The sequence below is a fragment of the Equus asinus genome, chromosome 21 (assembly GCF_041296235.1).
Source record: "Equus asinus isolate D_3611 breed Donkey chromosome 21, EquAss-T2T_v2, whole genome shotgun sequence".
Lineage (NCBI taxonomy): Eukaryota > Metazoa > Chordata > Mammalia > Perissodactyla > Equidae > Equus > Equus asinus.
The window spans coordinates 46,347,927-46,372,406 of NC_091810.1; the positions used below are offsets into that span (position 1 = coordinate 46,347,927).

The 24,480-nt window shown below is 43.4% G+C and overlaps 1 protein-coding gene across 4 annotated transcripts in view; it reads left to right on the forward strand.

Moving 5' to 3' along the window:
• The first annotated feature begins 1,255 nt into the window (after window positions 1-1,255).
• SFMBT1 (Scm like with four mbt domains 1) overlaps window positions 1,256-24,480 on the forward strand; it is a 141,543-nt gene continuing 118,318 nt past the window's right edge. The window contains exons 1-2 of one of the 4 annotated variants that reach the window (XM_070492756.1): window positions 1,946-2,158; window positions 17,083-17,270. Coding sequence is in view for 1 of the 4 variants with exons in the window: in XM_070492755.1 (XP_070348856.1) it covers window positions 1,903-2,158 (256 nt within the window). In the remaining 3 variants the exon portion in view is untranslated. The other 3 variants (XM_014826594.3, XM_070492755.1, XM_044754339.2) reach the window with 3 other exon arrangements.

Consider the following 24,480-nt stretch of genomic DNA (forward strand, 5'->3'; position numbering starts at 1 on the left):
ACGTAAAAAAATTCTTATTCAAAATTACAGGAGGTTCAAGTACCCAACAGATGAACGGATATGAACAGATCATTCAGAGAAAGGGAACCACAGATAGTAAATACATGGAAAACATTCATTGTTAAAGCTATCTAAGAAATGCTAAAGTAACCTTGAACTACCAATAGACACTATTAAAGCAGGAGTAAAAGAGATGGTATCCAATGCTTAGAAATGCATATTAAACTCCTTACACTCGCTCCTGGGAGGCAGTAGAATGAGTAGGGCAGCTCTTTGAGAAAGTCCTCTGGCACCAGGGAGCAAGACTGCTCTGCGTTCCTGAGCCTTCCACCTGGTTATTCAATTCGCAGGAATTTGTCCCAAGCGCAGAATGAATGAAAGGCTATACTAGCAAACAATTGTCAAGAACCCCAAAATCCCACATTAGGAGACTGAGTGAATGGATGAGGATACCTGCACACCTTAAAAAATGAATCGTGTGCACAAAAGAAAAATGTTGATGGTAGCAAACACAAAAGAGAAGTGTGGTTGCAACTATGTAAAGACACGTATATAGGCGGATGGTTTTACGTAAGTTGCATTCTGTAGTAGGATTGTGGATACTTTATTCTCACATTTTTCTTTCTCTCTGGTTGTCTCATATTGTTTTTATAGTGGTAGTAAAAAAACGAAATCTGGATTCAAATCCAAGCATCAGCGTGACTTTGAGCAAGTTTGTCTGTAAAGTGGGGTAATATTTCCAGCGCGGTGCTGAGGTCGGTGGGAAGTGGCCTGAGCCCTCGTCCGGCACCCCAGACATCCTTCCTGCGGCGGGGCACCTCCTCCTCGCTGAAAGGCAGGAGCCATCGGCGCCCAGTTGAGACCTCTTCCCCGACACTCCTGGGTCCGGGCACTCCCGGGTCTCCGTGGCGCGGGGACTCCCTTCTAAAGGAACTTGCCAGAGCAGGTGGGGAGGGGGGTGTCCTACGGGCACCTGCGCTCGCTGGGGAAGGGGCAAGCTCGGGGAATATAACCGCCCCTGGGCACTTCGGCTTGCGGGCCCGGCTTGCAGCCACCTTCGAGCTTCCGTTCTGAGCCGGGGCCCCCAGTTCTCCTGCCCGAATTCCGCAGCCGTCTTGTGTCCCCTCGCCAGGGCCCCGAGCGGCAGGAAAACTCGGCTTTACAGGGCGCCTCCTGCGGAAGCCTGGAGACACCGGGTGCGCCGGCGGGCCTGGGTCTGACTTCGCAGACAGGGGGCACTTGGGTGCCCTTCCAGGTTGCAAAGGGCACGCCAAATCCCCGACGTGGGCTAGGCGGGCGGACGCAGCCGTCTCTGGCGGTGACACGCGCCCATCTGGGATCGGGCAGCCGCTCCGTCCGTTCCTCCGCTAGTGCCATCTTGCCCCAGGCGGTCACGTGCGGACGACAGCGGCGAGCTTCACCCGGCCGGGACGCCAGGACCGATCTGGGTACGACACCGGGTTCTCCGGGCTCCGTCCACAGCCCGAGGTGAGGCGCCGGGGCCCTTCTCTCGTGGGTCGGAGCAGGGAGAGGGTGGGCGCTGGGTCCCTGGGGGCACGTCGCCCCGACGGGCCGGTCCGCGCGGGACCGCAGCGCCGTCGGGGGCTGGGGCGCCGCCACTTGCCCTGCGCCACGGCCTCGGGGTGTCCGCGGCAAGTTGCGGGCTGGGGAGCACGAGGGGTGGGGGCGGCCGGAGGCGCTGGACCTCCAGCCTCTCAGTCCGCGGAAGCCTGGCATCCTGCGCGGCCTCAGCCGGGCGGGAAGACCCGCGGGCGGGCTCGGGGAGGCCCGGCCGGGGGGCGCCACGCGCGCGGCGCGAGGGGCGCGGGCTGCCGGGAGGAGCGCGGATGCGGGGTGGGGGGGGGCGCGGGCGCATGCGCCCTGCGCCCGTGCCATATTGGAATGAGTCGGAGCGCGGAGCGCCGCCGCCGCCGCCGCCTCCGCCGGAGCGCGGGTGGAGGGGGGCGGGGAGAGCTGCCGGCCGCCCCGCTCCGCCGAGCCCAGCAGGAAGGAGGGCGCGAGCGGGCGAGCGCGGGCGGCGCGAGCGGAAAAAGCGCCCGCGCGGGGGAACGAAAAGAAGGAAAGAAAGAAAGAAAACGAGCGCGAGAGGGGGCAAAGCGAGCGATCGAGCGAGCGCGCGCGCGAAAACTCCCGGCAGGTAAAAAAGCGGGGCCGCCGACTGGGCCTTCCCGCGCGGCGGCCTGAAGGGGCGGCGGCTGTGCGGGGGCGGGGGACCACGGGGCGCCCCCCTCGAGGCGGCCGCGCAACTTTGCGGACGAAACACCGCCGGGAGCCGGCGGGCGGCGGGCGCGCGGGCTGAGGCGCCAACGGGCGGCGGCGGCGGCACGTTGGGGGCGGGGGCGGGGCGGGGGGAGCGCGGCGCCCGCGCGCGGCCTCGCGCGCCCCCGCGGACCCGCGCGGCGGCCGGCCGGGCTGCAGGAACGCGCCTGGGCGTCTGCTCGCGGTGGCGGCCGGCAGCCCCGGGCGGGCGGCGCGAAAGGAAAGTGGCCGGGCGGCGGTAGCGGCGGGCGCCCAAGTTCCCCGGCGCGCTGGGCCCACCGCGCGCCCCTCCCAGCGCGTCCCGCGCTCCCGCCCGCCGAGCCCCCGCGGACCCGCCCCCCGGGCTCGCTCCGGGGCCGGGGCGCGAACCCGCAGCAGGGGCCGGGGCCGCGCCGCTCGTGCGGCGGTCCGAACTTCCGAGGGCCGGGGTGGCCGCTGCGCGTTTGCGGAGCGTCCAGCGGCCGCCGCAACCGGTTGCTTGAGGCCGGCGTGGCGGCGTGCGCAGGGCCTCCCCGCGCCGCGCGCGAGCGGGCAGTGGGCTCGCCGGGGAGCCGCTGCTCGACCCCTGCCGCCCTGCTCGGGGCCCGACCCGCCTCTCGGGAGGTCGGTGAGCGTTTCGATTTCTGTTCTTGAAGTCTCGTCTTGGACCCTGCAAAGGAGGCTGCAGGCAGGCGAGAAGCCTGTCCTGAGAAGCAAGGCCTGCTCGGTGGGGAGCAGAAACGCCTGTGCGAGCAGACATAAATTCCCGCGGAAAGAGGATGTATGCTAAGTTTTTCGCAAGATGTCAGCGGTTCCCTGGGGTCTGAAACTAAGCCGGAAAGCACAGGTCCCCTCCGGGTCTTGTGCGGGGAGGGAGGCAGGACACCCCTGGCAGAGACAGGAGTTTTCCGGAGCCGGGGCTTATTCCCGGCGGGTCCCGCGAAGCCACGCTGGTGAACGGCCCCCAGCGATGATGTTTCCCGAGTCCGACTTAGCGCTGTAGTTGTGAGAACCAAGTGACCATCAGAGAGATTTGAAAGGAAATAAAATGGATTTTGTCAATCCCTGCCTGTGCCTTGTCCTCTTGAATCACATTTTTTAAGATGTCACACTCTATCGCATCGCAAGTTTAAAATGCCTGAAGATAGAATTGTTCATTTCCCAGCTGTCTTGAGAGGAGGAAGGAAGACGTTTACACTTGGGGCCCGTTGGCCTGGTGTTTTGAGGGATACGTTGAATCCTTCTAGGCCACAGGTAAATGCAGAGTTCAGATTTGTTTACAGTGTCAGAAAAGTAACGGCCTGGTGGAAACGGGAGTGGCCTGAGATCAGGAAACAGTTGTCACTACCGTTGTCACCTACTGGCTGCTTTATCGAGGGGTACATTTCTTAGCCTGTCCAGATTTATTTTTCCTTATTTGCAAAATTAGAGAATGAGTAGATCATCTTTCTGCTTGCTCTCGATTTTGACATTCGGCGATTTATTAATATGAAATATTTAAAAAGTCAGAGTCTGTATTTCGAAAGGTTCTACATAAAAGTGCTCACAAAAATGAATCTTTATTCGAATACATTTGGAAAAAATTCTTGGTAGCTATATCTAAGATGACTTTATGTAATTTGTGATCTGAACAAAGGCATTTAAAAGTGTATTGCAGTGTTTTTAAAATCAAGTATTTTTTTCATTGAGGTCTCACTAATTATAAGACCTTAAGAGTAAAGTTTGCGACCTCTCACACATGCATGTGCCCTGGTAACCACACTCAGATCAAGTTATAGAACATTTTCAGCCTCCCAAAGGGCTCTCTTTTACATTCCTCCCATTCTGTAAACACTTTCCCCCTCCCCAAGGCTACCACTATTCTGACTTCTGTCACCACTGATGAGTTTTGCTATAAAACTGGGCCCTTTGAGGGTAAAAGGGGGCAATATTAATAATTAAGCTGGAGGACAGCAAGTGTGTAAACTTGGAGTTTGGAAACTCCAGTAAACCTGGAAAATGGTCATTTTCACCATGACCCTAAATGCGTTTATAACAATTCTTAGGGTTTTTACCATCTAGAATAACTAAAAATTCCGACCTGGGAGACTTCTTAGAGGGTCACTTTGTAGCTGAGGCAGTACTTTGCAGGTTTGGATCTGTGGTTCTTGGGAATCCTTGTGGTCACAGGCCCAGTATTAATCTGTTACTTCCCATTTTTGGAATACAGGTATATTTGCATATAGTAAGTTTGAAGGATGAATCATGAACTTTCCTAAGTCAGAGTTTAACGTGTCAGTAGATGAATCAGTTCCTTAAAGCCTAGAATTTGCTGAGAAAATTGAATGAAAATTGATTTTTTGAAGTTCAGTGAATTAAAGAATGTGGATATAAAGCTTTAACAACCTTTTAAATGACAGCAATTAACTTGATTTATATATGCAGGATATTCGCCTGGTTTATCAAATCATTAAAACTCTAGCAATAAAAGCAAAAACAAAAGGTAACTAAAAGTTATATCAGGTGTGATTTTTTTATTTTATTTTATTTTTTCCTTTTTCTCCCCAAAGCCCCCCGGTACATAGTTGTATATTCTTCGTTGTGGGTCCTTCTAGTTGTGGCACATGGGACGCTGCCTCAGCGTGGTTTGATGAGCAGTGCCATGTCTGTGCACAGGATTCGAACCGACAAAACACTGGGCCGCCTGCAGCGGAGCGCGTGAACTTAACCACTGGGCCACAGGGCCAGCCCCTCAGGTGTGATTTTTTTTGACCCAGTGATTGAGATAGTGTTTTGTGTTAGACCTCTAAGAAGTTGGGTTTTTTATATTCTCCGCTGAAGCAAGTATTTCAGTGATTTGCTTATCCTTGTCAGATGCCTTTTAATATATTCTTGTACCTTTTGTTGTTCCTGCTCCTAAAGGAGGGCACTCAAAGATTGTGAGTGAATTCTTGTTAGTTCCTCACAAAGGCCTGTGTTTTAACTGCAAGGACATTGGTGTAATAGAAGGTTGGGGACTGTCTAAGGCCTGTGGTAGGGATGTATAGGGCATAGTCCACAAAGTTCAAAGGTTTTCTTTTGTGAAATGATTCTGCTGAATAATTCTGTTTTTCTGTGACTAAGTTAGCTAGCCAGTTGGCCAACAGCTAAGCTGGATTTGGTCCCTCTACCCTAAGATTCATAGCATCATTAGCGAAGAGAGTAATTGATCACCTGGTTATTGCTCCACCGTTTTCTTTTTGATTTTTGTGGCTCTTTTTAGATTTTTTAGTTTTTGCATTATCAGATATTTAACTTAAAATTTATTAAATTTGTGAGAGATGCAGCTAAAGAGATGCAAAATGAGAAACAAAATATGTAAGAAAGGAAATTTCCTCTTTTGATGTTTGTTTCTTTGTAAACTTTGATTTTTCTCTTAAAAAATGCTTTTTCTGTCCATAATCTTACTGCTTCTGTAGGATGCCTTTGCTTTCAGTGATAGACTGGGCTTGGCTATAGAATGATGGTGCGTAAGCAGATATCATTTGACTCTGAAGTCTGTAGAAAAGGTGAACTCTCCAAACTCCACTGGCCTTTTTGTTATGACTTCATGTTATATTTAATTAAATGAAGGAATACAATCCAAAGAGCAGAATACCATTATACTGGCAGGTATTTTGAATGCTAAGTATTTTTATGTTTTCTATTTTATAATTTCCTGAAACTTTACCTTCTAGAATTATTTGGCTGTTAACCAAAATTTCAGAATAATTTAAATGAGAGTAAAAGAACATATAATCAGTAAATGGTACAGCTTTGTTATGGCAGGGGATTTTTCTTTCGGTAAGTAGCGTTTGTTGTCTAACTGTGATGGTTTGTACTTGAAAAAATATTTCTCCTTTTATGCAGTTGTTAAATTGGGTGAAAATCTCCAAGGATTTGGGTTTCCTGGGAGGTTTTGAACTGTTAGACTTTGGGGAATGGGATTTTGATATGATTCTATGCTTCTGCAAGTTGTACTAGCCCCATTGGAAAATGATTTAAAATAAAAAGGATGTGGTCAGGTTGTTGCAAGTTCATTTTTAAACTTTACAAAAGTGGGAGAGAGGATAAGAACAAAGACAAGTTATTAATAGAAAAATTATGACTTCACTGCAGAAGTTTTAACAAGTTTGATTGTAAACTTTTGCCTATAACTCAGAGGCACCTGAAGATTTGTATATACTTATTTTCTAGTCTCTTATTCAAGAGGAAGTTTATAAGCTTATTCAGCTTTGTCTTTAGATAATCACTCAAGGACATAATTAAAAAACAAAAAGATGTAGTCGGTATATTGTGGTAAAAGATATAAGTCCCTGTTGAACTTTCTGGTTTGATAGTTGAATAACTTCAGAGCCAGGCACTTTGCTGTGCAGGCAGAGGCTATAAGGTGGCATTTCTACGTGTAGGTTCCTTTCTGGTATTTTTGCTTAATCTAGAGTAAGGACTGGGCTGATCTGGGGTGGATAGGGCGGCGGAGAGTACCTGTGTAGTCTGGGAGAGTTGGAAGGTGGTTTGTCCGCAAGTGCAGGACGCTTGTATTTGAGATGACAACATGAGATAGGCTGAGAAATTTAGCAATTATTGAAATAGTTGGTTTGAATTCCAAGTTATTACTGTTTTCTTTTACCCCGCATAGTTTTTTGGGAAAGTCTTTGAGGTGGCTGCTATGTAATATTTGCTCAGTGGTGAGGCCACCTGTGAGTTACCATTTTTTCATTTCTTTTCACATTAATGTGCTACCTAGACTAGAATGCTTTCTTGTCTCTGTGTTTTTGCTGGTGTTCTTTCTTATGGATCCGTTCCTATAAAACGTGCTTTTTCCATGTGGAAAATAGTATATGATATTTTAGAATCATAATTTTAAGAGACCATTTTGGCTGATTTTTACACATATTAGAAAATAACCTTCTTGGAGTGATGATAATAACACAGATACAGTTAACACATCACTTGTCTAGAACATAGTAAATAATGAGGAAGTAAATTTTCATTATTTAAAAGAATTTTTTTAGTTGTGGTAAAATATACATAACATAATTTACCATTTTAAAGTTTACAATTCACTGGCATTATGTATGTTCACAGTGTTGTGCAATTATCACCACTATCCAATTCCAGAACTTTTTCATCTTCCCAGACTGAAATTTCGTACCCATTGACAATAGCTCCCCATTCCCCTCTCCCCCCAGCCCCTGGCAACCACCATTCTACTTTCCATCTCCATAAATTTGACTACTCTGGCTACCTAAGTGAAATCATACAGTCTTTGTCCTTGTGGGAGTGGCTTATTTCACTTAGCATAATATCCTCAAGGGTTATCCATAGTGTAGCATGTGTCAGAATTTCCTTTTGAGGAAATACTTTTTAAAAAAGTCTTCCACAGCAGATGAAAGAGAGTCACAGAACCTTGTACACTAGGACTCATTTACCTCCCTTGGAAGAGCTCTAGGTGCCCAGCAGAGTTGTGAGAACCAGGTACCTTTTCCTTAGATGCAGTTCCAACACACTTGGTTATTGGAATGAAAGAGAGAGATGGATGCAGAATGTGACAGCAGGGCGGAAGACAGGGAAAGTATAAAAACAAAGGTTGCTACAGTCTGGGGCTCTCATTTGGATAGGGACAGAGTCTTGTGTGTCCTTGGATACCGTTTTACTGTGTAATCATTGATATTGACAATGTTGGCCCAAGTCGAAGTGTTCTGGCCAGAACAGGTAACCAAAAAAGTTTGTGTTCAGAGTTGTAAATAAGCCTTCAGTTATCTGAGAGGCATGATTATTCAATGACTCACCCTTCAGCTGTTCCGATTAGTTGAGGTTTTGCCATATTTTACTCTCATTTCTGTATTAAGGGAAAACTAGTGAGTATTTAAAGAGGTTCAGTAGCTTAACGTAATAATGTTACCACATAATTAATGCTTTATAATTTAGATTTATTATATTACGTTAGCTCTGTATTTGTGAAATATAGACATCCAGTCATAGATGGAGAGAGAGCAGGTTTGGCAGAATTAAGGATTACGAGTTGAGCAGTTAAGCACTTTGAGAATGGCTGAAGAAGTGTAGGGTTTTGTTATTGTTTCCTTTAACTATTATTATTTTTTTTCTGCCTTTTTTTTTGTCCCCACATCCCCCCAGTACATATCCATGTATATTTTTTTTAGTTGTAGGTCCCTCTGCTTGTAGCATGTGGATGCTGCCCCAGCATTGCCCCATGAGCAGTGCCATGTCCATGCCCAGGATCCAAACCAGCAAAACGTTGGGTTGCCGAAGCGGAGTGTGTGAACTTAACTACTCGGCCACCGGGCCAGCCCCTTAACTATTATTTTTAATGCCTGCATTAGTGTAGTAAAGATGGATTGAGTTTCCTGAATTTTGTTACAAGGGGAAGGGCAGATAGCTTAGAGCACCTCTTGATCATTGCTGCACATCCTTCTTGACACAGGTGCTTTGGCCATCTTCTTCTTTTTTTTTTTTGGTGAGGAAAATTGGCCCTGAGATAACATCTGTTGCCAGTCTTCCTCTTTGTGTTTGAGGAAGATTGTCCCTCGGTGAACATCTGTGCCAATCTTCCTCTGTTTTTTTGTATGTGGGACTCTGCCACAGCATGGCTTAATGAGCAGTATGTAGGTCCATGCCTGGGATCCAAACCTGCAAACCCTGGGCAGCTGAAGCAGAGTGCACAAACTTAACCATTACACCACCTGACTGGCCCTTTGGCTGTTTTCTTGAAATCCTTGAAGAATTGACAATGAGTTTCATGAAACTTGATGTTTTTTTAATGCCTTAAATTGCTATTCAGTTCTTAAGAAAATCGGAGTGGTTAGTTTCCTAGAGTTAGTAAGGCTTTTCTGAAAGTATCAGTTTGTTTGGCAAGATGTTGTCCCCAGAGCACTAGTGAGCACCTCCTTTACACCATTCTGTTCCCCACTGTGTATTTTTGTTAGTCCTGAATCGACAGTTAAATTGAAAAGTTGAGTTTATATACCAGAGTCAGTTTGTTAATTTTTAAAATATGAATTGGAGTTTCTAAGTAATTTGTTAAGAGAGAAATCCTTTTCTTTTTAAAAAAAATTAATAGGAGGAGGTGTTCTTTCCAGGAGTATGGTTTCCTTTTGATGAGTTTTTATTTTTATTATTGAGCAAAATGGGCAGGGGTAGGTGGTCTAGTAGCTAAAGCTAGAAATTTGAACACTTTGGGTATTTTGTTGTTGTTCTTATGGTCATTTGTGATCTCTGAATCCCTTGACCTCTTAATGTAATTAATGTTTATTATTTTCATTTTGTTTCCCTTTTAAAATTGATTTTACAGTTGTCAGTCATGAATTATATTTGCATTTAAAATATACATAGTTTTTATTATTGTTAATACAAGCAACATTGTACACAAATTGGGAAACAGATCTGCTCTAGGCATTATCTGCACCTGTTTTTCCTTAAGTCCACATAGGAGCTCCTGGGTGACCTGAGAGAAGCTTTAAATGACTTCGTCGCCAGACCCCCTTAGCAGTAGTGGCTGTGACAAGGGAAGCAGAGGGCTGGGTGGGCTCTTCTGGCCTCCCTTTCTAGGGTGGGTCTCCTTGTCTGCAGCGAGTGCTGGAGGAGGGGTCCATGACTCCCACAGCTAGACCCAGGTCCTTAAGGCACAACAGGGTTCTGAAGACACTGTAACCCCCACCCCGCATTGACCTTTACCCTCATTTTGGCTTTCTCTTAACTTTGTCTGAAAGGAGCTCTTTCCAGAACAGCTCTGCTGGTGAAATCTTAGGTTCCAGTACAATATTCTTTTTTCCACAGCGTCCTCGAGAGGTGTCCCTACTTTCCTTGTCTCTTTTTTGACCTTCTGTGACTTCCCTTTTCTCTCAGAGTTCCAGTCCCTTCAGGCCTGGATTCTTTGTCCAGTCTTTCATTTGCTTCCTGGCCAGAACCCTTTACTCTTGCCGCCTTGCCCTTCAGCGGCCTCTGCTCTGTAGACCACCCCCAGCAGTCCAGCCAGTGCCGTCTGCTCCTGGATGCAGACTACCCTGAATTCAGGGTCTCCTCCTGAGGTGGCTGTGTGTGTGGATAGTTCCTCACAGTCCTGTCTTGAGGCAGAGCCTTTTCTTTTTGCATTCTGTGACCTTTTCAGTCCCTCCTTTGTTTCTCTCTTTACATCTCTGTCGGTGGATTCATCCACATTTAGACTTCAGCTAGTCCTTATGTGGTCATAAACCTTCCTGCTGAGCTTCAGATCTGTATGTCCTCTGCTGTCTGGACCTCTCCAGTTGAATGCCCCACTGGTTCCTCAAAATCCACAGGTCCCCAGCAGAACCCCTGGTTCTGCCCTAAAGCTGCTCCTCCTCCAGTATGCTCGTCTAGGTCTCTTTCTTTACATTCCTCCTCAGTAATAGTGTTTGTTTCGTCCCCCTGCAGCTTTCCTGTGGAACTTGGAGTCTTATTTTGAATTACCAACATCTCATTTAAGAACGTGCAGTTCTGGGGGCTGGCCCCGTGGCCGAGTGGTTAAGTTCGCGCGCTCCGCTGCAGGCGGCCCAGTGCTTCGTTGGTTCGAGTCCTGGGCGCGGACATGGCACTGCTCATCAGACCACGCTGAGGCAGCGTCCCACATGCCACAACTAGAAGAACCCACAACGAAGAATACACAACTGTGTACCGGGGGGCTTTGGGGAGAAAAAGGAAAAAATAAAATCTTTAAAAAAAAAAAAAAAAAAAAGAACGTGCAGTTCTGACTCACTGGCTTTCAAAACACTTTTAAAGCTGTGGAACCCTTTGTTAAAATAAGATCCTTCTAGGACGCCCAATATGTGGAATAAATAAAACTAGAGTTCTCCTGGTGGAAGGGGAGTGGAGGGCCAGCATCCTGTCCTGCTGGCCCTGCTTCCAGTGCTGCCCGCTTTCTCCTAGGCAGAGCTGATGTCTGGCCCTGGAGCAGCTTCCCCTGGACTCTGTAAGTGGAGCTCTGGGGGCTGCTGTGAGCACTGCCCTGAGGGCACTCTGCATGTGAGAAAATTACATTACCTGTTTTGCATCCCACCTCTTCCCATTGGTTTTCCTTTGGAAATTATTTTAGTTTTGACTGATAAACATGAAATTAGTGCCAGTGATGAATCTTGCCAAGGAAAAGGAAAGCCACTTTGGAAAGTGAAACTAGGTGTTAAGAAGAGCCAGCTCCATTAAATGCTGAAACCTTCAAAAGTACCAAGGGTTCCTTTCAAAATTTGGGTGAAGTCTCTACTGACTCACTCCTTTTCTCTTTAAAGCTTCATTTCTACAACATGAACATTCAAGATAAACTGAACTTTAGTTTTACTGTTTTTGTATTGTTCATTTACTAGTATAGCAGGCTTACTCAAAGCATAATTAACTGAAATGTTATATATTTGCAGTGAAAAATGTCAGAGTTCTTCTGTTGCCTTGAAATGATCTGCCTGTCTTCCCTACTCTCCAGTCCATCCAACATACTATGGCCAGATAGATCTTTCTAAACAAACTCGATTTGTTTAGACAAAATTTTTGTTTGTAGAAGTCCCAGTACCAGCAGGATAAAGTCCAAACTCCTCAGGAAGGCACGCAGAATCCTTGAAGAGCTCATCCCTTGCCACCTGTCTAGCTCATCTCCCTCTCACGTGTGCCCTCACTCCAGCCTTGCTGGGACTGCACTGTTTTGCAAACCTTTTCCTAGGGATGTCCCTCTGCCTAGAGTGCTTTTCTCTTAACACAGTGCTCCCAAAATGTCCATCTTGCACGTACCACTTTCATACTTTTTGCCATAGTATTTGATTACAATTATTCTTTTAATATTTTTAAAATCAACTTTTTAAAAATTTGACTTTTTTTTTTGCTTGAGGAAGATTAGCCCTCAGCTAACATCTATGCCACCACAGCATGGCTGATGAGTGGTGTAGGTACACGCCCGGGGTCCAAACCCGTTAACCCGGGCCACCGAAGCAGAGCACACCAAACCTTAACCACTACGCCATGGGGCCAGCCCCAGAATTTGACTTTTTACCTTGAAGTTTATAAAGTATTACTACATTTTAAAAATAAAAATAATGAAATACAAGTGACAGTAAATCTAATCAGTTTATTAAAATACATTCCTTCGGTAAGTTTCTTGACAAAGCCCTTTTTTGTACTTAAAATTTTAAAAAATATGTTTCTGATGATAGGTGGTATTGAGGAATTGTTGATCTTTTTTAGGTTTGATAATGGCATTGTGATTATATAAGAGATTGCCCTTATTCTTGGGAGATGCAAGCCGAAGTGTTTAGAGGTGAGGTATTGTGATGTTTTCAGCACTTTCAAATGGCTCATAAAGTATACATATAGGTGTACATATATATAGAAAGATAGAGCAAATCAGGGAAATTTTAATAATTTTTTAATCTAAGTGGAGAGTATTTGGAACTTTTTCAGAATCTCTGTTTGAAATTTTGATAAAAGCTTGTTTTATTGGGGGGGTATAAAATGGCTGCAAAAAGAGTTTGTGTTAAAAAAAAGTTTTTAACCCTAATTCACAATGGGTAATGTGTGCACGCACACATGAATAGAGCGTAGACCCACTTGTTGAAGTAACGTTTAGGTTATCGCATTTTCAGTGTTGTGGGAAAACCAAATAATTGAAATTCTTTTTTTTTTTTAATTTCGTCAGATTTTCTATAGAGATAATTATGTCATCTATGAATAAATATAGTTTTACTTTTCCTTCTTTTACAATATGGATTCCTATTAAATCCTCTTGCCTTATTGCATCAGCTAGTACAATAATGTCGAATAGAATTTTTTTTTTTGAGGAAGAATAGCCCTGTGCTAACTACTGCCAATCCTCCTGTTTTTGCTGAGGAAGACTGGCCCTGAGCTAACATCGGTGCCCATCTTCCTCTACTTTATATGTGGGATGCCTACCACAGCATGGCATGCCAAGCGGTGCCATGTCTGCACCCGGGATCCGAACTGGCGAACCCTGGGCCGCCGAGGACGGAACATGTGCACTTAACTGCTGCGCCACTGAGCTGGCCCTGAAATTCTTAATAAAGCCTTATTTAAGCAATAGCTGTGAAGTTACAGTTGCAAGTTTTATACAACTTCCCTCCCCATTCCACCTTAATCCTATGTAAATACTTTTTTTTTTTTTAAAGATTTTGTTTTTCCTTTTTCTCCCGAAAGTCCCCCAGTACATAGTTGTGTATTGTTAGTTGTGGGTCCTTCTAGTTGTGGCATGTGGGATGCCGCCTCAGCATGGCTTGATGAGTGGTGCCGTGTCCTCGCCCAGGATTCGAACCAGCGAAACCCTGGGCCACCGAAGCGGAGCATGCAAACTTAACTGCTCGGCCACGGGGTTGGCCCCTGTAAAGGAGTCTTTGGTGGCCCCTCTTTTCTTGTGTACCACCTGTGGTTTGGACGTCGCGCTTATGGGGATGCTCTGAAAGAGTCCCTGTTGTCCTGTGAGACTCACTCAGGTCCTCTGCAAAGTCTTCCTTCCTGGACTCCCCAGGCTGGATTCACTGCTCTGCCCTGGGTCCTCATAGCATTGTACGTAGTCCACTCTTATAAATTTTGCAATTGTAATTATTTGTTCAGTGTTTCTCATCCCTAGCAGACTGGGAGCTCCGGGTGAGAGACCTTGTTTTATTCCTCATCACTACCTTTCACACAACCTAGCAGAGAGTAGACAGTAAATAAATTATAGCTGAATGAAAGCACAGAAGCAGTACTGCAGCACCACCGTTTATAAAAGTATTTCTACTCGAAAATGCATTCTAAACAAGAAACTATTATGTTTAGTCCGATCCCATCTTGTTACTCCCAGGCTTAGAGCCTGCCAGTGGCTTTCCATAGTAATTAGAATAAAATCCAAACGCCTTTTGTGGCCTGTTATGCCCTTTGTGATTTGCTCCCTGCCCTCCTCTGCCACTTTTCTGGCCGCTTTCCTGAAATCCAGCCACATGTTTTTCTGTCCCTCCAAGTGCACTGAGTTTCTTTCTTTCCTTCTTTCTTTTTTGAGAAAGATTAGCCCTGAGCTAACTGCTGCCAATCCTCCTCTTTTTGCTGAGGAAGACTGGTCGTGAGCTAACATCCATGCCCGTCTTCCTCTACTTTATATGTGGGACGCCTACCACAGCATGGTGTGCCAAGTGGTGCTGTGTCCGCACCCGGGATCTGAACTGGCGAACCCCGGGCCACCGAAGCAGAATGTGTGCACTTAACCGCTGCGCCACTGGGCCGGCCCCTCACACTGAATTTCTTATGCTGAGTTCCTTTTCATCATGGAAGGTTCAGCTCAACAATGAAGCCTTCTCTGCACATCCTTACCTCCACTCCCCAGGTGCTCCTTTCTCATTTTTTTTTTTCATGGCACTTATCACTGTATGAAATTATCTTACTTTTAGTTCATTTTAACATTTTAATTTTAAATTATTATAAAATACTTTGCAGCTACACTGTGGAGAACATTAAACCTACTCCAAGTATGTTTTTCCTCATTGTTTCTAGTGGCAGAACGAAACAGTGCGCTAATGCATTGTTCCTTGTGCTTCCTATTGTAAACCCCCTGAAGGCAGGAACCAGGTCTGTCTTTGACTTAGCATGGCATCCTGGTACTGAGGACAGTGCATGGCAAATAGATATATGTTAAATGAGGTGTGTATAAACAACCAACTAGTAAGTTATCTAAGAAAATTTTTTTCTAACTCCGGAGATTTTTGTTCAGTGTTACAGTTTAGTTCTGAATGTTCAGAATTTTTTTTCTTTTAATGAGAAGGCAGTATTTTGTCATATTTTGCTGTTTGGAATGTCTGTTCTGATTAATGTTTTACGTTCGCAAAATTCCTTTCCTCCACTTCATTTTGTTTATCATATTAACTTACCACATCACTTTTTCCAAGATAACTGCATATCTTTAGATCTTCGACAAATGCATTTCCATTAGTAAAAATCAAATCGAAGGGCGTTAGCTGTAGTCATTTGCTTTACTTTTCATGTTTGTAGTTACAAAGAGACAATCAGCAGTCTGGTTCTATGTGGGCGTGGGGTGGGGTGACTCCACTTCCTTTGCCCTGGTGTGACTGAGAGCCTGTTATTTGCGGATGCATAAGCCCCAGGTTGAGCTTCAGAAATGAATTTAGTGGATCCACTGGCCTCCCACCATTGTCAGTTGCATCAGTGCTCTTACTGTGGTGGGAGCACTGATGATGGCTGTATCTGGATGAGGACTTGGGGGTCCCAAAGACCAGGAGAGGCATCTACAGAAGTGGAAGAGGGTTGGACAGGCTGAGGCTTTGCGTACAACATCTCTCTTCACTCTAGTCCTGCTTGGAAATGGAGAAATTTTGGACATATTGAAGCTATGGGGGAAAAACCCTCTCATTTTTTACTGAACTGATGTTTGGATTTTTGGCTGGGGAGAGTTTAAGAAATTTGGAATCTTAGTAATTTAAAGTTCTTTGTTAGTTTAGAAACAAAAAGATATGTAAGACTTTCCTCATAAAATATGATTAGTGTATAATATTAACATATAAAGTGTAATTGAACTTTAGTTGCAGACTTATATTAATATATTTGACTCTTTTAAACTTTGGCTACAGCAGAGCCAAACATTAAGGGGATTTTTGCATCTTTGTGTGAGAAGCAAGTATAGTTGTTTTTAGCATTATAGCAAGAAATTGAAAGTTACTGTGGTTTCAAAGGAGGAGGGTGGAATGGACCTCTCCATAGCCCACCGCTTTTACTGAATTCAGATTTTGCCACACAGAATTTAGAGATAGTTAAGAAAGATGAGATTCCTTGTAATAGGCATCACTTTTTCTTCTGTTCCTTTATTTTATCATAATCACTGACTTAAGTATTTCTTAAAAAAACTTTTTTTAATTAAGGATGCATGTTTTTAGTAAAATATTTTTTGAATAGTGAAAAAGGATGTACTTCTTTACTGAGATCCCTCAGTCCCTTCTCTAGGCCACTGTATAACTCCAGTTTCTTTGGTATTTTTTTTTTTTTTGCTTTGGTATTTTTTTTAGGAAAATTCTATTTGTATAAAAACATATATTTCCCTACTCACTTAAAAAAATCAATTGGTAGTGCTCTTTTTATTTAAAATATTTTGTGTGTATCTAAGTACACGTAAATCTACCTCATTCTTTTAATGATTGCCTAGTAGTCTGTTAAAGGGATGCAACATAATTTATTCAGTTGGTTCCCTATTTTTGTACGTTTGGGTTATTTGCAGTTTTTTTATGCCACAAACAGTATCATGGACTAAGGAAACTGGAATTTGCTTGGGTTAAGACAAGCTTTCTAATACTTAGTGTTATTTTTTTCTGAGTTAGTGTATTTGTAAAGGTAGACCGTTCTTCACCCAGTCCCTACCTGGCAGATGCAGAGGAGAGGGGAACCGGGTGCAGTAGAGTAAGTGGAGTTAGAGGTGAAGTCTTGCTCCCCCGCCCCCGTGTGGCAGAAGGGACGGCGTCAGTGGAATCCCCAGCTGAGTCTTGGGAGACCGAAACATCTGAAGATGTCTGTAGACTACCTTGGTGTTGACTGTACCTTTAAAGCCCAAGGTCTGAGTGCATGCTGCTGGTTATAAATTTAGATAATTTGTTTTTGTATTTTGGTTTTCAGAAAATTGTAGCAGCATGGATTGGCTAACAAATTAAATAAAGTTCTGGCAATTTTTTTCTATTCTTTTGTTCATTGGCAAAAATACAGCTAAATTAAAAAATAAAAACAGTTGATTTTTATCTCAGCTCCTTAGTAAGGAATTTTAAACATGGTGCTGTGCTTCTAGTGCAGTAATTTCTTTTTTCTTTTCTTTTTTGTTTTTTGAGGAAGATTAGCCCTGAGTTAACATCTGCTGCCATCCTCCTCTTTTTGCTGAGGAAGACTGGCCCTGAGCTAACATCCGTGCCCATCTTCCTCTACTTTATACGTGGGATGCCTGCCACAGCTTGGCATGCCAAGCGGTGCCATGTCCGCACCCGGGATACCGGCCGGCGGACCCTGGGCCACTGAAGCAGAAGGTATGAACTTAACCGATGCGCCACTGGACAGGCCCCCCTGATATTTTTTTCTCATTAGTGAGTTGGAGGTACCATGATCTGATACTACAGAAATTAATTTAGCAAATGCTAAATAGCTGTGAAGTGAAGCAGTGATGCCAGGAGTTTAGGTATTGCAAGGCTGAGTAAGTTTCCTGCCCTCAAGAAGCTTATAGTACCAGGATAAGATATGATACAGAATAACTCCTGTTTAAGTGTTATCAAAAAGGTACAAAGGGCCTCCTGTAGAGGATATTTTGTGGATGTGGGCAGGGGCTAACATCTTTGTAGGATATTGTTTTGAGAAATAATTTTCGTGAAAGTCAAGCTCAAGGAGTGAGTGATCTGTGAATACCTATTAATTTATTGTATTGTTAGTGTAAGACTTTCTAATAAGCTAAAAATACAAATACATTTTTTGCTGAGGCAGGTTTGCCCTGAGCTAACATCCATGCCAGTCTTCCTCTATTTTTTGGTATTTGGGCTGCCAGCACAGCATGGTCACCAGCAGAGCGGTATGGGTCCACACCCGGGAACTGAACCCAGGCCACTGAAGTGGAGTGCACCAAACTTACCCACTGGGGCTGCCCCTAAAATATTTCAGTTTTTAATGGAGAAAAGGCCCAATGTAAAATGAAAAAATAACCCTAAACTTTTCCTTTTAATCCTTTCCCAACTCTTATCTTTAGTGCTGCTTCCTCCTGAAGTGATTTAACTTCGGTAAGGTTCCTGCCGACTCTTCCTCCTTGAGAGTGGTAGAGGAAGCACTCAGCAGCTACAGTGATGTCTGGGCTGCTGTACCTGGACCTGCTGGAACTGGAGTGAGCAGCACTCAGGACATGGGGATGCATGGGGAACTGTTAACTTGTGGCCATGAGCATGCATCTTGGCACGAATTACAGCTTATCCTCAATCCTAAACTTTTTCTTCGTATTATCTCTTGATCTCCCTTATTTGTTCTTTAATTGCTGAGAGAGGTTATGATGCTGAGTGCTTATATGTGAGTCATTTTCTTATTTGATTTATGGTTCCGTGTTTTTGTTAATCTTCCTTTTCCAATACACATTAACTTTAAACTTGTTTTATTATTAATTTTTAAAACAAACTAGTTTTGGTAGAATGGTAGAGAAGGGACGAGAAGATTGAGTTCATGTTAGCCTCCTGGAGAATTTTGGTGGAATGGGAGGTTTTAGAAGAAGTGAAGTGCCCTTTTATTACAGCTTGTTATTTTCCTGTTTATACTTTTAAGCTGTTGTTTGAGACATAAATATTACCTTGGCAATTTGCTTTTTTAAGGTAGTGATGTTTATAGTGTTAATGGTCAGAAAGTTAATTTCTCTTTAAGTAATTTTAAACCATGCTTTCGCAAAAGTGATGAATTGCATTTTGGGGTGGAACATTTTCTAAAGGACTGCACATACATCACCTTTTCAGCCATCCATTTGGGAATAGTCTTAGCCCTTCAGAACACAGCTCAACACCTTGAACAAGCAAAATCGATCTCTAAGTGTTGGCAATAATTGTTATAAAGTTCCTGTACCAAAGCTGATTATTTTCTTCTTTGGTTCTGACTCAGTCTTGCTTTCAGTTATGTGTGGTTCTTAACTATTTTCCAACCTTCTGTCAATTAGATGCCATCAGCTGGAGGGGGATGAGTGGAGATTGGTAGGTCTGCATAGCGACAGCAGCAGTTAGCAAAGCCCGGCATTACATCTGTGCTGGATGTAGTGTTCTTTCGAGAGGGCAGAATTATCAAGGAAAAAACTTAAAGTGTATTCAAAACTCTTGGTCTTAAGGAAGTAAAAATTTATGTAAAAAATACTTCCATCCACTATTAAAATATGTTTTGATGCTTGAAGAAGGACCAAGCTTCATATATATATGGGCTGTATTACCTTGGTCCAAAAATGAAGGGAATGGAGCTTCCAGATTCCTTTTAGTTCTCTGTTCCTCATTGCTCTCTAGAAAATTTACATATGATCATTTCCCTCTTAGAAATAGTGTTTGATCAGTTAAATAAAAACTGAGTTTATAGATGCTTCTGTATTTGTGTAGTTTCTTTAATATTTTTATAAAACTATTAAAATTTTATACCCTGTCATGTTATACATTAGTGTTTCCGTATATTGACTATTGCAGAATGTTAATTTGGAATTATTTAATTTTCTTTGACTAAAGCCATTATATTCTCACCTGGTAGGAGAAATTGATAGAAATTTCTGTTAATGTGAATTCCAGCAAGGTTCAGAGACCAGTCCCTGACTTTTTAAGGGTCAAATAGGAGTTCAAAATATATTCAGAATTTGCTCAGCATCCTCACTGCCACCACTTTGGTCATAGGTGTCATCCAGTCTCATTTGGGTTATTGTAGTAGCCTCCTGACTGGTTCTCCTTCTTCTGCCTTTGCCCCCTCCAGTCTACTCGTGACGCAGAGGGATCTTGTTAACAGGTAAGTTATATGATCTCTGCTCACAGTCCGTTGCTGTAGCTGAAGTCTTTACTGTATCCTACAAGGCTCCCGTGGCCTAGCTTCCCCACCAGAGACTTCCTCCTTCTTATGTACCCTGGTGCCCAGGACTCCTGCTGTTCTCCACCATGCCAAGGGGGCTCTCTCCTTAGGACCTTTGCACGTGTTGTTCCCTCTGCCTGGAATGTTTTTCCTGTAGATATGTGCAGGACTAACTCCCTCATTTCCTTGGAGTCTTTTCCCCAAAATCACCTCAGTGACTTGTGTAGATACACAGCCCTCTTCTAGCATTTCATATCCCTGCCCCTGCTTAGTTTTTTTTCTCCTTAGCGTTTATTATCTAACAGTATTTTCCTTATCTGTTCTGTGTATTGTCTCTCTCTTCCACTAGAATGTAAACTCTCTGAGTTCAGGGATTTTGTCTGTACTGTTTTCTACTATATCTTCAGCACCTAGAACAGGGTCTGGCCTGTAGTAGGTACTCAGTAACAATCTGTCGACTGAATGGATGAATGAATGTTTCACAGCTTAGTTCCCCACCCTCATCGATGAATTATATAAATTCTGAATTTGGTGGGCTATCAGTCTTTGTCTAGTCAGGAAACCATTCTAGCCGCTTCAGTGAAAAGGGGACCCAATTCTAGGAATTGGATACAAAAGGAAGGGCTGGAGGAGCAAAGGGAGGAGGTGGTGTTACCCAGAGCCTAGAACCTCCCATTTCCCACCAATGCTGCTTGAGGTCACTGCTACCAGGCAGGAACCTGTACTCCTGCCAGAGCTGCTGCCAGAGCCTAATGGGAGCACAGCTGACAGGGGGCCAGGAATGTAGATTTCAGGCCTGGTGATTCAGGGAGAGTCTAGAAGGGTAGGCGTGGGGCTAAGTACCAGCATAAACTATTCAGCACACGTGGTATTTGTTTAATTCATGTGTGGGGATAAACTTAGATGTAGGACAACTAAATTGAGTAGTGTGGGCTGTGATGCCAAATTAATAGCACAGGGTGAGATCTGAAATGATGACTGAAACATTAGAAAGCTAAGAATTAAATCCCATCATAGCCTAGTCACATCCATGTGTTGAACCACAAAGCTGAACTCAACCTCTAGAAATGGAACACGACAGGAAACATCTTCACTGTGGCTGTGATCTCTTAGTGTGATTAAGTGCTCATTACCGTGAGTTCAGTAAATCTGTGTTTAGGCCCAATTGTGTCCCAGCTTAGATCTCTGTCACCTAAAGGATCAGTGCCCTCGCCTGATCTGATTACAGAGTTGTTACTCAGAGCCCTGCTGTCATTTACAGGTCTAAGATGTGACAGGCTTGGATTTATGCCTCTGACTGAGTGCTCCTCCCTTGGCTACTCGATCATCCCCAACTCCCCACTTCCCCAGGACGCATTGCCAGGTCTTGTTGTTCCTCGTCTCCCTTTCTCTCTCTTCTCAGTTTGTGAGCAAGGACACCAAAGTCTAAATATACTTGATTGCTAACTATATTCATTTTCAGTGCTCTTCAATATTTATGACGTGAATCTATCACTAATAAGCTTATTTATTTATTTTTTTTGGTGAGGAAGATTGGCCCTGAGCTAACATCTGTTGACAGTCTTCCTCTTTTTTTGCTTGAGGGAGATTGTTGCTGAGCTAATATCTGTGCCAGTCTTCCTGTATTTTGTATGTGGGATGCTGTCACAGCACAGCTTGATGAGTGGTATGTAGGTCCGTACCCAGGATCTGAACCTGTGAACCCCGGGCTGCCAAAGCAGACTGTGCAAACTTAACCACTATGCCACCAAGCTGGCCCCTAATAAGCTTATTTTTTATTAGAGATGGCAACTTTTCTTTTTTCTGCTGAGGAAGATTAGCCCTGAGCTAACATCTGTGCCAGTCTTCCTCTGCTTTACATGTGGGTCCCTGCCCCAGCATGGCTGACGAGTAGTGTAGGTCCACACCCAGGATCTGAACCCATGAACCCTGGGCTGCTGAAGCAGAGTGTGGCAGACCCAACCACTGTCCTGGGGCTGGCCCTGATATGGCAACATTTTTAATCTCTCAAGATGTGAAGGGAGAAAATAGTCGAAATGGTAGGAATTGATGGAACTTCTGTTCCCCTTGCCCTTTTCTCCACTTTCCTGGACTCCAGTTAAGATTGGCCCAGGGATTTAGGTGTCTGTTTCTTGGGTGTGGGGTAGACCAAGAAACTATCTCCTCCACCTGCCCCCCATCACCCCCCCGCCAAGAAAGACAAAATGAAATCCTATGCAATGATTACATTGACAGATATAGAATTCTACTGTAATTTATTTTTTATGAAATTCAGAACCTTTTTTCCTTAAAAACTGAAATTCTAAGGGCTTTTAATGTTACACATTATCTTCAGAGAGTAATTTATCATATTCTTGATGAATTAATTTTATGTTCAAATACCAACTTCTTTCATTCATCAGGTTATTTTGGATTTCTGTAATGTTAATTATTTTTATTTAAGGATTATCTTGTACTACTTGTAAACATAAATAAATGGATCTTTCATGTGGTGGTTTGGATCCATCTTATTATTTTCATGGATTAACTTGTAAGGATGTAATTGATTTTTTTAAATTCTACCTGGCTTTAGTCCCTTAATTTCCTAATAGAGTTTAAACATTATTTTTTTCAATCCAAAAAAACTGAAAATAAACTTGTATTTTTTTGTTTTCCTGTAGACCAGAGTATTTCTATAGCAAAAAAATTAACAACTGCCAGAGCAGCTTAGATTCTTCTGTTCTTTGTGCTACCTAATTAAACGAGGGCTTAATATTTGCATTTTCACCACTGACAACCATGACATTTTCTTTGATGCTAAAAAAGGAATCCTTGAGAGGAGGGACTGTATTGGGTGGGGATGCTGGCCTCTGGTATATTTGCACTTAGTCTTCTGTAAGTCCCTTTCTGAATCTGAAGTGCCACTTTAGAGAGAAATATTACTTCATCAAAATTCTAGGGGGAAAATGTTCTGTTTGAATTTAAGCAAAAATCATTTTTTTTCACCTTCTGCGTTCTTCCACTACTTTCTCCTTTTAAACAATTTTATTCCTCCCTTGAAGTTGCTCTGTTTTTGAGCTATGGTTATTGGAGACTCTCGTAGAAAGGTGCTGGGCTGATGGTGCTGGGCCTGGAAGGTTGTGACACAGAGCAGGTAGAAGGGCGATCCTGCTTCCCTGTGTCCTCAGATGCTCCCAAGGAGCTGATGTCTTATGAAAACACCTTTAGAAACTGTTATCAGTTCATTTAAATTAAATCTCCAAATGGCAACAGAGTGCACTTGAGCCGAGAAAATATCTGTGACCCAGTGATGCTTATTGCTTTTGACTTCTTAGAGGCATTTACTTTATTTAACTTTTTGTTATGGGTAATTTTAAACATATGCAAATGAAGAGATAATGGTATAATATATTGCCATTTACTGCATTAACATTTTTGCTATTTTAAAGGCATTTTCTAATGAATTTAGGCATAAAACGCTTGTATTTCGTATCATCTTTTCCTCCTCTTGGCATTATGTTTTAAGCAAATTTTTCTCCTAATTTACATTGGCAGATTTAGATATGCATTAGTAACTCCCCAGACTAGTTGTAGAGAAGCAGTAACTGAATTTGATCTTTCAGTAGAAATGCACTGAGTGTAAAATAAACAGATTGCTGCTGGAGCTGTCCTTTACGAACAGGTTCAGTTCTACATAGAGTGGTATTGTTGGGCTCAACTTAGCCAACAAGGAACCTCTACTTTCACTTACAGTGTGGGAAAATCTGTATTATAAAACTCTGGTGGAAACCTAGACATAGATTGGAAATGTTTTCTTTTCTTCCCTTCTCTTTTTCTCTTCTTCCTCCATTCTCGATTTGTTTGTTTTTTCTACCGTTCATTCTACAAATATATATTGACACTGCATATACAACCCACACAAGATATGGGAAGGTAGGGAGATGATAAACCAGTAAGGCAATAAATAGAATCTAGTATTTGGTTTAATTTAATTAAATTAATTTTTTTATTACAGTAACATTGAATTATAACATTATATAGCTTTCAGATTTACATCATAATATATTTCTAATTCTGTGTAGATTACATCATGTTCACCACCAGGAATCTAGTATTTGTGATAAGTACTTGGCAGGTAGTCTGAGTGATATGTTAGAGAATAAGATGGAGACATACTCAATAGGGTGATTAGAAAAAAATCTTTATGTGGACTGGTGACAAAAAATTATTTTATTGAGGTCATATTGTTTTAGAACATTTCAGGTGTACATTATTATATTTCAATTTCTGTATAGATTGTATTGTATTCACCACCAGTAGTTTAGTTTTTATCACCATACCTGTATGCTCCTTTACCCCTTTTGCCCTCCCCCCCAACCCCTCTTTATGTGCTGGTGACTTTTAGACTAAGAAGTGAAGGGCAAGAAACAGCATGTGAAGAGCACTTTGGATGAGGGGGTAGCACTTGCCTAGGCCCTGAGGCAGGAAGGAGTCTGTGGTGAATTAGGAACCAACAGAGGGAGTATGAATGAAAGGAAGATAGAGTGGTAATTAGTGACCAGATCTTGCGGGGCCTTGTAGATCCTAGTAAAGAGTTTGGAGTTTATTATTTAAGATCTGACAGGATCTGCTTTGCCTTTTAGAAAGATGTGTATCTCCTGTGTGGAGAATGGACTTTCAAGTGTGGCAGGGAAGGCAGTTTGG